We start from the raw sequence: 13,786 nt of genomic DNA on the forward strand, positions 1-13,786 counted from the left end.
TTAGTGTAGATGGGCAAAAAGGTGAACATGGATGTGAGGGAGTGGAGGACAGAAGACCTTTAGTAAAGCTGATCAATGTGGCTATTTATTCATCAGGATAATGTTTTGAACACAAATTAATTCTCTGTCTTAAAATGGTGGATGATTATGTTGGAAATGTTAAAAATTATTTTACATATTATTAATAAGGTCACTGCCCATGACTTTACAAACCAGTTCATCACATCTGAGGAAGTAACTTTTCAAGAGCATTTCTTCAATGTATAGGAATGTTTTATATGCTATAGATGGATTTAAATGAGACTGGTTGGTGTGAAGGATAAGATCATCAAACTGTATGAGAGAATCTCTGTCATATAAATCCATTGGAAAAAGATACAGATTGCATATTTTAAATTCTACAATTGAAATGTAGTTTTGGTGGTCATCTAAAATAAACAATTGTGCATGGTTTTATTCAGACACATAGCCTGGTCTTCATTTGTACAGAAGTTAAGAGAGAAGTTTATCAGGCCCCTTGTATTACAGAGTGTATCAAGGGAGTTAATTTCCTGCATCATCACTACCGGCTTTTAGAATACGACTTCCAAATATTAAAACCATTTGAAGTTTATATTCAGTTTTGAATTTGGTCTTATTCCTCAAGGTGACATGGAATGCTATTGATATCTGACTTTAGACACTGAAACTGTGAGATTAATTTAGCATGAATTTAAATTTCCTGTTAACTCCCCACCATAGGCCTGATTATGCAGAATACGTCCTCTCCTTGGACCTACATTCTATGGCCTTTTCTTTATGTTCACCTTTTCCTCACATTTACCTTTTCTGACCCAAAATGTGAACTAGCTTGTCTCCCCACAGATGCCGCCTGACTGGCTAAGTTCTTCCAGCACTTCTGCTTTTGTTTGAGAATGGCGTAAGTTGGTAAGATTCAGTCAGTTCACAGGTAGTGAGAATAGCATTTCCTCAGTGTCAATAAAACAAAGTAATTGGTCATTCAATTCAGGAAAGGGGGAAGTTTTTACACGCTCCTGTCTACATCAACTGCACCAAGGTTCTGAGGATTGAGAGCTTCAAGTGCCTTGGCCAAGAAAGTTCATCAATGCCTCTACCTCCTCAGGAAGGTAAAGTACTTTGGCAAGTCCCTATTGACACTCACTAGTTTTTATCCATGCTCCAATGAAAACATCCTGTCTGGATTTATAATGACTGCACTGCATATGACTGCAAGAAACTGAACAGAGTTGTGGACATAGGTCAGTACAACACAGAAACTAGCCTCTCCTCCATGAATTGTGTCTGTCCTTCTCGCTGCCTCAGTGAAGCAGCCAGCATAATCAATAACTCTACACACCTAGACACTCTCTCTTCTCCCCTCTTCCATCAGGCTGAAGAGTCCTGAAGAAGGGTCTTGGCCTGGAATGTCAACTGCTTATTCATTTTCATAGGCGCTGCCTGACCTGCTGAGATCCTCCAGCACTTTGTGTATGGGTTACAGAAGACACAAAAGCCTGAAAACACATTCCAGCAGGCTCCAGGACTGCTTATATCCCATTGTTAAGCCTATTAAATGGCTCCCCAGTACAATAAAGTAACTCCTAACAGAACAATCTACCTTCATTATTTACAACCTACTTCATTATGGTTTTGCCCTTGTTATTTACTTGCACTGCACGTTATTCTGCATTATTACTATTTTACCTTGTTTTACCTGAATGCACTGGGTAATAATCTGATCTGAGTGGCCAAAAGATCACTGTATCTCAGTACATGTGATAATAATAAATCAATTCTAATTCTACAATGATGAGCAAGTTAGATCAGCATTTCCATCACTAAGACCACAAACTCAGCACTTAATACAATTATCAATATGAGAGCTAGAACCATTTTGTTTCTGTGCTTATGATGCAGTGGCATTCTATCCCACTCTAGAAGGGAAGATTGCTGTCCTAAATGTGAAGTAGCATTGATTTGCTTGCTGGTTCTTAATAATACAAGCTGTTTCCTATCAGAGCAACATGGAAAAATGTATTAATTTTAAAATAGCTGATCTAATATGGACATGGTGATAAATGTTTCTCTTCCTTTTAATAAACACAGCCGATAATCAAATGGGTCTGTGCTGCATTCAGTAATTATAAATGGGAGTGGAAAAAAGACATACCTCACAACTTTCTGTGAGGGCCATGAGGCTCAATAACCATTGAAATCTGATGTATGAACCAGTCTAATTCTACCAATAAGGAATTAAACAAATTATCTGGCTCTTTCTTCAAACTATTAGCTTCAATCTTAAATTCACTCCCTGTTTGCAGAGACACAATTTCTTCTTCACTTCTACTGATTCTATTGCTTTCCTGCCTTGAATAATTTGCTCTCACAGCTACAGTGCTGTGACCAAGTCAAAGCATCTTAGGAAGTATTGAACTACATGAAAAATTAAGGTCTGTAGCTTCCAAACCATGCTCTGTATATGTGCCAGAAAACACAACTGCACTTCCCACACTATTAGAGTACCTAATAAAAATGCAAACTCACAACTTAATTATTTTTAGTTGCCCCCTTTTAGGGGAGAATATTATTACATTGAAAACATATTAAATATTTATCCATCATTTTGAGAGAGGCTGTGCTGTTTTGTTGGGGATTTATATAAATGGAGGAAATCTAAATTAGCAGACTGCTAGTCCATATAAAATCGGGGAGGCTAAAAATACTGCTTAGTAAAGCAAAAACCTTTTCTTTAAAGAAAATCATGTACAAACAAATCATGAGAAGAGCTGCATCTGGAAAGGGCAGATCATTGGTTAACTTGAAATACAACTGAATAACAGAGTTTTGTTAGTTGCAAGTGAAGATCACCAGCAGGTTTGCTGGCCATTGTGTCTAACTGGCAACTGAAAGTCAATCTTGGCAAGCAATTAAAGTTCCCCGACTTCATCGCATTGTTACGTACCCCATAACTGGGTGACTTACCAGCAAAGATAGAGAGGTCCGTTGAAGTCTGATGGTACTATTTTTAACAGTATTTATTGATAAAAATACACAAAAATAATATCAATGCAAACTTACAGATAATATACGTCGTCAATACTAAATCTAAAAGCGCGGGTATAATAATAATCAATAAGAAATAGCTCTATCGTTGTCTAGGGGATAATATATTGTCCGATGGAAATATAAAAGTTACTTTAGTTCATTCAGGCTGCAGCTTTTGGTTGGAGAGAGAGAGACGGAGGTTTAGAACTTGCCTGGTTTTCTGTTTTATGATGTCGATCCTTCGAAATGGCGTCGGTGGTGATCTCTTCCTTAGCTAAGCCACCTTCTGTGGTAGGGCCTCAATCCTGGGGCAACGGGAAAGGACACACGTGGGTCCTCCCCTGGCTGTCACTATTAAACGCTGCCACGGGACTTCTAGCGTTTCTCCTGGTGTGTGTCCAGGGGCTGTTCCCCAGACCCTCTTTTATCCTGACTCACAGGGTCTCAGATGTCAGTCAGGTCGGGATGATGCAATCCCTCAACCAACCCCCTCTGATCATTCCCTGAGGGCTTCCATGAAGTACAGTACTCAATACACAATTCCGTCTCCAAGAGACAATGACCTGTTCCGTGGCTTTGTATCGCTGAGGGCCAGGACATTCCAAACGTCTCTCTCTCCTGACCTGAATTAATAGCGATCTTGTGATTCTCTAAAAGGAGGGGGGAGGGGCCACAGGCATAACAGGATCATCATCCCAAAGACCTGACATGATCATTTTGTCGAAAACCTCAGAGGTGATCATGGTAGAATTGACAGCTCCTTGGGAAGACCAGATTGGGGAAGCATTTGAACATAAGAAATCCATTCTACATGAAACTACAATCTATATGATCATATCTACATGAAACCCTGCCATAGGGAAGCAGCATCCATCATCAGAGATCCATACCCCCCAGGCCAAGCTCTCTTCTCACTGCTACCATCAGGTAGAAAGTACCAAAGCTTCAGGACCTACACTACCAGGTTCAACAACAGATGCTATCCCTTAACAATCAGGTTCTTGAATAAAAGGTGATAACTACACTCACTTGCCCCATTATTGAAATATTCCTACAACCAATTATCTCAGTTTAAGGACTCTATAATCTCGATATCTGATGTTCTCCTTATTTTTGCTATTCATTTACTTGTATTTGCACAGTTTGTTGTCTTCTGCCCTCTGGTTGATTGTTTATTGATCCTGATTTAGTATTATTCTATAGATTTGCTGAGTATACCCACAAGAAAATTAATCTCAGGGTTGTATATAGTGACATACATGTACTTTGAAAATAAATTTACCCTGAACTTTTAAATATCAGGATGTAGTAGAGCAGTGCCAGGGAGAGGGGTGGAGGGCATTTGTTTGAGCCTGCAGAGCTGGGGTGTAGAGGTTTTGCTGGCTGCTCACTGTGCAGAATCGGTTCTCTTCTTGGCATTATAGGGGTTGCAAAGAAAAGAGCTATCAGAACTATCAGAGAGGCTGCTGAGCAAGCCTCCAGATGGCTATGAATTAAGCAGTGTGACCCATGGACTAATGCTGCTGGGACACAAGCCAGGGTCTGATCAACCCTGGTTGGGTCACCTGGGCAACAGCGTCTGATGCTGAAAGACCCGAAATACCCGATGACGCCAGGTTACATCACTGATGATGTGTCCTAGTGCATCTAGGATGCGTCTGAGAATCAGTTGCAATTATTAATGCCCTGACTACATTACATGTAGAGGTATTTCATGATCAGTATTAAGACTTAATATGGAAGTCTCAACTTTACAAGTGTCATCACCCCTCCCCAGAAATCTGTAGAAGCTGAAATAATGGAAAATTTCACTTTGTTGAGATATCCTAGTTGAAAACCCAATTATGTTTTTATCAATAAGATAGTAAGTGATTCAGAACGAGGCCAGGGTAAAGATAAGTAAAATTCTAAATCATTGATTGAATATTTCAATTGGATAGAATAGTCTGCCCCTTTTCCTATGATATCATGTACTGTGCCCACCAAGTACTGGCTTCTTATCTTTTTTTTCTTCTGTCCTGATGAAGGATCTTGGCCTGAAACATAGACTATACTCTTTTCCATAGATGCTGCCTGGCCTGCTAAGTTCCTTCAGCGTGTGTGTTGCTTGGATTTCCAGCAGCCACAAATTTTCTCTTGTTTGTGATCTGTACTGTCAGGATATTATTACTGCACCAGAGATACTATACAAATGGATGATGTTATCATTGGCTCCAGAAATATAATCAAAAGGATCTCACTATTCTACCATATAGCAATTGATATATTCAACAAGGTCCTTTGTTTTAGTCTGATCCAGGAGATGAAGATACCTGTTTTCTGCAGTTACTTGGCAGATTGAATTCAAAATTGGCTTGGCCATTTTAAGACAGAGGGTATTTGAGAGGTGTGTGGAGGCTGTGTTATTCATATTCGCTGTGGCATACTGGTGTTCCACAGAGATAAATTCTGAGGCCTTTGTTGTATGTGATACATATAAATGATTAAGATGAAAATGCAGGTGAGTGGATTAGTAAATTGGCAGGTAACATAAACATTGATGGGGTTATGGACTGTAAGGAAGGTTGACAAAGGACTTATCAGGAGGTTGCTGAGTTGGAAATATAGGTAAGTAACTTGCAGATGGAGTTTAATCCAGACAAATACAAGGTTTGAACTTTGGCAGGTCAAATGCAAGAGGAAAGTATACAGTCAATGGCAGGATGTTCAGAAGCATGGATGTACAGAGTGATCTTGAAATACAAGACCATAGTTCTCTGAAATTGGAAACACAGATAGATAGGTTGATATAGTGGCGTATGGTGTACTTGTGTTCATTGGCCGGTGTGCTGTACAGTATATTAAAGTCCGGATGCTATGGTGCAGTTGGATAAAACTTTGGTTAGGCCACATTTGAAATACTGTCTACAGGTCTGTCACATCAGTATAGGAAGGATGTGATTTTTGGACAAGGTGTCAAAGAGGTTCATCAGGATGTTGACTGGATTATAGAATTTTAACTATAAGAAGAAGTGGTACAAACTCAGATTACTTTTGCCTGGAACACTGGAAACTGAGAGCCAACTTGATGGAAAAGTATTAACTTATGAGAGCCATAGGTAGTGGCTTTTTTGCCAGGACAGAAATGGCAAATACTAGAGGGCATAGATTTAAGGCTTAAATCTATCAAAGCATAAAGGAGCTTTTGAAGTAAGTTTTTTTTTATTTTACATGAAGAGTGGTATGTGCCTGAAGGCACATAAACAATGGGGGAATAGAAGGATAAAGACCATGTGTAAGCAGTATTGTATCTCAGTAAATTTCAATCCCTGGGTCCTTTTAGGAGTTCAAGAATGAGCAAGAAATTTTGATTCATTGATTCTTCACTACTGTGTATTTTAAACAAAGATACAGGCACTATGCAGATGAGAGATAAGAAATTAAAGATTCAAGAGATTCAATTAAAAGAAGGCACACTTGAAAAACCTATCACCTTTCTACTTGAGATAACAGAAATTCCTCGGTTAAGAAAATTCAATCAACAGTTACACAATTATAACACATGGGTTAAGAACTAATACTCAGCCAATGAAAAAATGAAAAGGTATAAAGTAAGTATTTTATTTTACATGGAGAGTGGTGGGTCCCCGGAGGCGCATAAACAGACAGAGCATAGAAGTATATAGGTTATGTGAAAGCAGATGTACAGTACAAATTGGTGTCATGGCCAGCACAGCACAGACCTCATGGGTTGAATAATCAGGTCTTGTGCTGCACTGTTCTATGTTGCATGTTCTATTTTTCTATGCGTGTGTCTGCGCTGCACAATAGAACAATATTGAAAACATATTCTTTATTTACTTTCAGTATGATTTTCCAAGTCAACACGACTTTTATTGCACAACACAACTCCAGGTGCTTGAAGCAATTAACTTATGTAGAACTAATGCAGAAGCAGCTAAAGTTATGTACTGCATGTTCAACATGTCCTTCCAAGCAGGAAGGAATTTCCAAGCCATGAAATGATTGGATGGGAGACACATTGAGTAAAACAAAGGATTTCTAAAAAAAACTTCATTTTTTAAAAAAGAAGTTTATGTTAATTATGGTAATACTAAGCTTGTAAAGTATTTCCAGGTGTGGCTTTATTTCAGTAAGATCATTGTATCCACCATTTTATCGTGGTTCTTTTGATCCTCCCAAACTAAGTGTGATTGAATGCGTATGCAAGATTGAATACAGTGTTAGCAATAAACGTAACTAATCTAGTATTAGCAGAATGGAGAAAGGATATAGTAGCCCAAGAATGATTTTTCCCACCTATTTTCCCTCCCTGTTAGGAGAGACATCTAATCAACTCCTTCTCCAGTAGTAGCACAATTAAGACTGTGTACAGATTACAAGCTGTATACTGACACTAATAAACTACGGTCCAAGACGTCAGGTGGCTATTAATCTGCATCCATCAAATGATAATTTAGTTGTTGCTTGTGACATTTTAGAAGCACATTTGTCTTTGTTTCGGTAAACAAACTGTAGTTACAGTAATGACAGGAAATCAACATTTTCACTTCAAAAATTCACAGCATATGCTGTCCACAACTTCCCGATTTAAGCACTGATATCAAAAATTCATGTCACTTAAGATCTTCATTTAAGTCACTAATCAACACAGACCTACATTCTGAAGTCAAGGTGTTAAATAATTAATGTTTTCCTGAGTAATTATAGTTCAAAAGATTATGTACATCAGTGAAATAAATATATTAAGAAAATGACCTGTGACCTCAAACTCACAGCACGTTGCGAAATGGGAAACAGCACAGCAAAAATCAAATCAAAGTACAAGAAAGGTACCTGTTTCGTAGAATGAAATCTGATAGTCATTTCTACTCTTTTGGTTAATATTTATTAAGTTGTACCTTTGATTTCTTTCAACTGATTAATTATTTTGGTGTCTTCCTGCTTTCAAAGTAGGTGATAAAAAGTACTTGAAATCAAAAGTGTTTGATTTTTGCATCTAGTACAGATGCTTGTAAATGTGTTTTCAGTTTAATGCTGACAGGTACCAGGACTCTTCCCTCAATGCATTGCCCTGCATTCTGGTGCATTTGTTTTTTTTTTCCCTTCGCTCTGCACATTGGGTGTTGGTCTTTTTTTCAAATTGAGTTCTCACAGGTTTCTTGTTTTGTGGCTGCCTGTTGAGCAGAAGAATCTCAAGGTTGTATAATTTATATGTACTTTGAATTTTGACTTTTACTTTGCACAGTAGACCTTTCTCAAATACATTCTCTGTACTTGGATCCGACATATAAAATCGTAGTCATCTACGACATCCTGTGCTCAACACCTAAGTCTATTAAGTCATTAAGCCTATTAGTCAAGAAAGCTCTTTGTCACCATAGTTATTCTTCTGCTTCTCAACAAAATCACATGCAAAAAAATGGAACCATCTATACCTGAATAAAATACAAAAAAAAATTCATGTTTAAAACAACCATTTTCAATTTGTTTCTTCAGTGTACAAAATAATGGGTCTGACATTTTATTGGGTAACTCATCAGATGAAGCCAATACAAATTACTGTCATTGGTACACTGTCAATGAAAAATATGCAAACATATATTTTAGGATAACCTTCAAGTTTTCCTGATTTACTTCAACTGATTCCACATTATCCCCAAAATGGTTACAATGCACCCAATGATTAGAGGTCTTTAGCAAAATGATGACCATGGGAACTTCAAGTTTCTATTTCACTGTTTATTCACTAAAATACTCAAATAGGTATCGATAGTTTTAGAGAAATCAACTGCTTTAAATATAGAAGATGGTATATAACTACATCCTTGAACAGGGAACAGAATCACAATTAGATTTAATCAGGTTTAATGTCATGAAGTTTGTTGTTATGTGGCAGCAGTACATTGCAATACATTGTAATAAAAACTGAATTACAATATGAAGTATATGTATAAAAAAGTTAAATTAAATAAATAGAGCAAAAGCATGGTGAGGGATGTTCAAGGGTATCAGTAATTTTAGACAAATGGACTGCTTTGGACATAGAAGATGGAGTAACTAAGTACAGTAAATTTTTTTATGGGCAAGAACATTCCAAATCTCCAAACTGGGACATTGTGATTTCAGCTGTATTATTGGAGATGGGGGTCAACCATGAACAGGACAATGTCGTTAAGGATGGGAAAGCATTACACATCATTGGCAAGATTTTTCAGTGCAGGAAAGACAAAAGTCTGAGAAAGGTTGACTATATTCTATTTCCAGATCAGCAAAATCATTCAGAGCACTTCTAAATCGCAGGCTTTCTGGTTTTCATTTAAAAAAATGTTTTGCTAAGACTTTGGGAAAATCAGATTGCCACATGTTTGGATTCTAAATTACCTCAGCTACAAACATCGAAGCACCTCATGTGATTACATAATAACAACGTCTGTGGAGACCTGGAGAACAGAGATGAAAAACTATAGAACAGCTAAAATTGGGGCAAGTAATTTTCTCAACAACATTAATCTCTAACAAATGAAGGTTTCCAAAATTAACACGGATACCGAGTAAGCCCCAGAACTCAACGTAAAATTCCCCAGGTACCCAAAGTCACTGCAGAGGAAAGTATTAAAAAATGTGATGGTTTGCCATGAGTTATATGTTCCTACTGCCTGTTATGCCATTGGCGTTTAGGACGGCAAGGAAGGTCTTCTATTTCTGGTAGTGTTCAAGGCTTCCTTCATCATGTCGGTAACTCAGTTTTCACCACTGTCAGTCATGCAAGCTCTGGGTGGAGAGCCAGGAATACCACCACACTCAGATGTAGAAGGGTTCTTCATTGCTGTTTCTGTAATTGTTTTGTGTTACCAGTCAGTGTTGAAAGCCCTGAACTGAGACCCTAAACTTGGGAGGGGTGGACCACTCTCCGTCTGGCCTCTACCCTTTGACCTTTTTGGCATGGGTGACCCCCACCAAGAGTCAAACCAGAAAGACCTGACTTCAGCCAACATAGCTCTCTGGGTCATTCCAAAACCTACAGCAAGTTTGAGGTCCTCTCGGAGGATGAGTTATTTGTGCTTCTGATGTACTTTATTAATTGTCAGCAGAGATGGTATGAAGCATAGGCTTCCACATGTTAGAGTTCTCTAACTCCTCAATAAATTCAAATTACTTTGACCAGAAATTTTGGACAATGCTTGGAACATGGGCCACACATTACTTGGGTCCTGAAAGTTCTATTTCTGAAGAATTAGAAACTATCCTGGGGTTCCACTGTCCCTTGGTTAATGGCAAGGGCCCAGGGCATGAAAAGGTTGGAACCCCCTGAACTGGATACCTTGCATTGAAAATATTTGTGCAATGAACTTAATACTCCGTCATAAGAGTTAACTGAAGCATAAAGCTAAGTCAGTCAATTGTCCCTGCTTTTATATTTCACAAATATTAGAATTAGGCCCTGGATAACAATTATATAAAAACTATTTTTATATAAAAATTGTTTTTTTTAGCTTATTTAACAAAATTACAGTGATCTAGAGTACTCAGAAGCCTGAAAACTGTTAAAAAATAACTCATGTGTCTCAGGGATTTTTTTAACTTTGTGTAACCTGCATACCAACAACAATATGCATTTAAATAGTAAAATAATTTCTAATATGAAATTAATTCAAGATTATTTTATGACATTTTCTGTACACAAGTGTAAAGGAAACAAAATAATTGTTACTCCAGATCCAATTAAGCACAAAAAAACCCACAAAAGATCAAGAACAATACAGTATTAATAAAAACACAGAATAAGTATAAATACATAAGCCCGCTTATATACTTAGATTGATTGTATGTTCATAACATGAGAGTAGGCTATACATCTGACTGGAAATATTAAAATACAGTAGTGGTAGAGTTAATGTGTGCAGGTTTTGATCAGCTTTACTGCTTGGAGAAAGTAACTATTTTAGACTCTGTTGGTCCTGGTATGGATATGACATAACCTCCTCCCTGATGGAAGTGGAACAAATGGTCCATGTGCAGGGTGGGTGGTATACTTCAGGATGAGACTGGCCCTTTTCTGGATATATTGTATGTCCTTGATGGTGCATAGCTGGCGCCAGTGATGTGTTAGGCATATTTGACTACCTTTTTTCAAGACCTTCTGTCCAGTGCAGTGCAGTTTCTGTACCAAATGCTGATGCATCTGGATAACGTGCATTTGCAGAGTGATCTGAGTATGGAAATGAAATTGTTTTTCTTAAATTCATCCTCAAGATTATCACATTAATCACACTTAATTATCACTATAGTACATTAAAATTTACCTCTGAATTCATTCCATTGAAGTCAGTGCTGTATGGATTGTGTAGTTCTGCCAACCAGCAATAATATGATATGTTCCCTTTTTGCCACCACTGTGGATGTTCGAATACAGTTATGTAAGGTCAAAAAGATATTTCTGCACCTTCCATCTTGGAGTAACCAGGAACGGACAAACATAGTCATTCCCGTCATGTTGCAGGAATAATCAAAAGAATAGAAATCCCTATAAATTGTACAAACGTGTAGCTTGTATTTTAAAATGTGTGGCTTCAAATAAAAACTGAGTTTGTGGTTATGCTACTTAATAATGGATCTGTTCCTTGGTCAGGTAAAATTAACAGTGTGAGTCTGTTGCTGCAAAACAGTCTATAAGATATGCATTTACAGATGACCGAACTGTTAGAAATGTATATGCAATGTCAGTCAGCAAGTTTGGGCAGACATAATTGCTATAATAAGGCCACCAAGTTCAAGGAGCATGGAGGAAAAATATTGTAGAATTTTAATTTAATCACATATTAATATTTGTTTTGTCAGGATTGGATGCAGATGGCATTTACAGAGTGAGCGGCAATCTGGCTACAATACAGAAATTACGATTTGTCGTGGACCATGGTGAGTGGTGACTAATACATATGTGCAACTTTATTCTCATCAACCTGTGTAAATAGAAATGCAACGACTTTTGTCTTTGACATTTCTCTAGCTCCAGAGAATGTGTTGAATTTAATCATAATAAATGGTTCTGAAATTGTTTCAAACTTCAGAATGATCTTTTATTATTGTCTGAGAATATAAGATTCACTATAACATTGAGGCATATGTTATAGCATTGGGTTCATAGCATTGGCTGTCCATTTCTTAATGTAGATTCCTAGCAAATATCATGTAGATTTTGTGAATGAGGTGTTCTTCACAATATCAGGCGTTTGTTTTTCAAATTTTTTACTTGTTAACATTCAAAATGTCACACATATGCACCTATTTGAGACTCTAAGAATTGTTAAAGCTAGTTGCTTGGGTCCGATTGAAATATCCAGATCTCATTCAGCAGAATATTCTGAACTGAAGTGTATTCAACTCTAAACAAAATAATTCTGTTTGATTTTGCTGCTTGACCTGCATAGATCTACGTATGTTTAGAAGCCTTGATTTGTGCTGTGTGGATTTGTCATTTTGCTTTATCCATAATTATGCTTTGTGCAAGGCACCTGACACAGTTAATTCAGGTTAACAACTTAACATAAATGAGGAAAGGTTGAGGAAGCTAGGCCTTTTCCCTTTAAAGCAATGGAAGATGATAAGTAACTTGATGGAGGTGTATAAGATGAAAAGAGACATACAGTAGATAGGGTGGATTACCAGTACATTTCTGCAGGGTGGTAATGGCCAATCCAAGAGGGCATACTTTTAAGATGATTGGAGGATTGTATAGGGGAATTATCAGAGACATGTCTTTACACAGAAAGGAAAAAATGCATGGAATGCACTGACAAGAATGGTAGTAGAAGCAGATACGTTAGGGACATTATAGTAATTTCTAGATAGACCAGAAGACCATAAGAAATAGCAGCAGAATTAGGCCATTCAGACCATCAAGACTGTTTCACCATCCTATCATGTCTGAGTTATTATCCCTCTAAACCCCATTCTCTTGCCTTTTCCCCATAATCTAATCAAGAATCTGCCAACCTCATGGGCTTGGCTTAATGCCTATGACAATGAATTCCACATATCCACGACTCTGTGGCGAAAGAAATTCCACCTCATCTCTGTTCCAAATGGACATCTATCCATTCAGAGGCTGTGCCCTCTGGTCCTAGATTCAACCATTATAGCAAATATCCTCTTGATATCCACTATATCCAGACCTCTCAATATTCAATAGGTTTCATTAAGAACCCCATTATTCTTCTGAACTTCAGCAAGTACAGGCCCAGCGCAATCAAGCACTCCTCATACGTTAACACGGTTATACTTGGAATGATTCTCATGCTACTCCTCTGGAATCTCTCTAATGCCAGCATATCTTTTCTTAGATAAAGGGAGCAAAACTGTTCATAATACTCTGTGCTGTCAGACCAATATCTTATAAAGCCTCAGCATTACACCTTTGGTCTTATATTCTAGTCCTCTTGAAATGATTGCTAACATTGCATTTGCCTTTCTTACCGCAGACTCAAGCTGTAAATTAACCTTGAGGATATCATGTACAAGGACTTCCTAGTCCCTTTGCATTTCTAATTTTGAATTTTCTCCCTATTTAGAAAATAGTCTACATCTTTATACATTCTACCGAAGTGCATGATCATACACTTCCCTACACTAAATTCCATCTGCCATTTATTTGTCCATTCCTCTGATCTGTCAAAATCCATCTGCAGACTCCCTGCTTCCTCAACACTACTTGCCCCTCAACTTATTTTCATATCATCCA

The 13,786-nt window shown here is 37.6% G+C and overlaps 1 protein-coding gene across 1 annotated transcript in view; it reads left to right on the top strand.

The window, feature by feature from the left end:
• Positions 1 to 13,786, top strand: part of arhgap15 (Rho GTPase activating protein 15) — a 728,119-nt gene that overhangs the window by 543,475 nt on the left and 170,858 nt on the right. The window contains exon 12 of the mRNA XM_059970253.1: positions 11,887 to 11,964. Coding sequence (XP_059826236.1) covers positions 11,887 to 11,964 — 78 coding nt within the window. The remainder of the gene's footprint in view (positions 1 to 11,886; positions 11,965 to 13,786) is intronic.

The sequence above is a fragment of the Hypanus sabinus genome, chromosome 5 (genome assembly GCF_030144855.1).
Source record: "Hypanus sabinus isolate sHypSab1 chromosome 5, sHypSab1.hap1, whole genome shotgun sequence".
Classification (NCBI taxonomy): domain Eukaryota; kingdom Metazoa; phylum Chordata; class Chondrichthyes; order Myliobatiformes; family Dasyatidae; genus Hypanus; species Hypanus sabinus.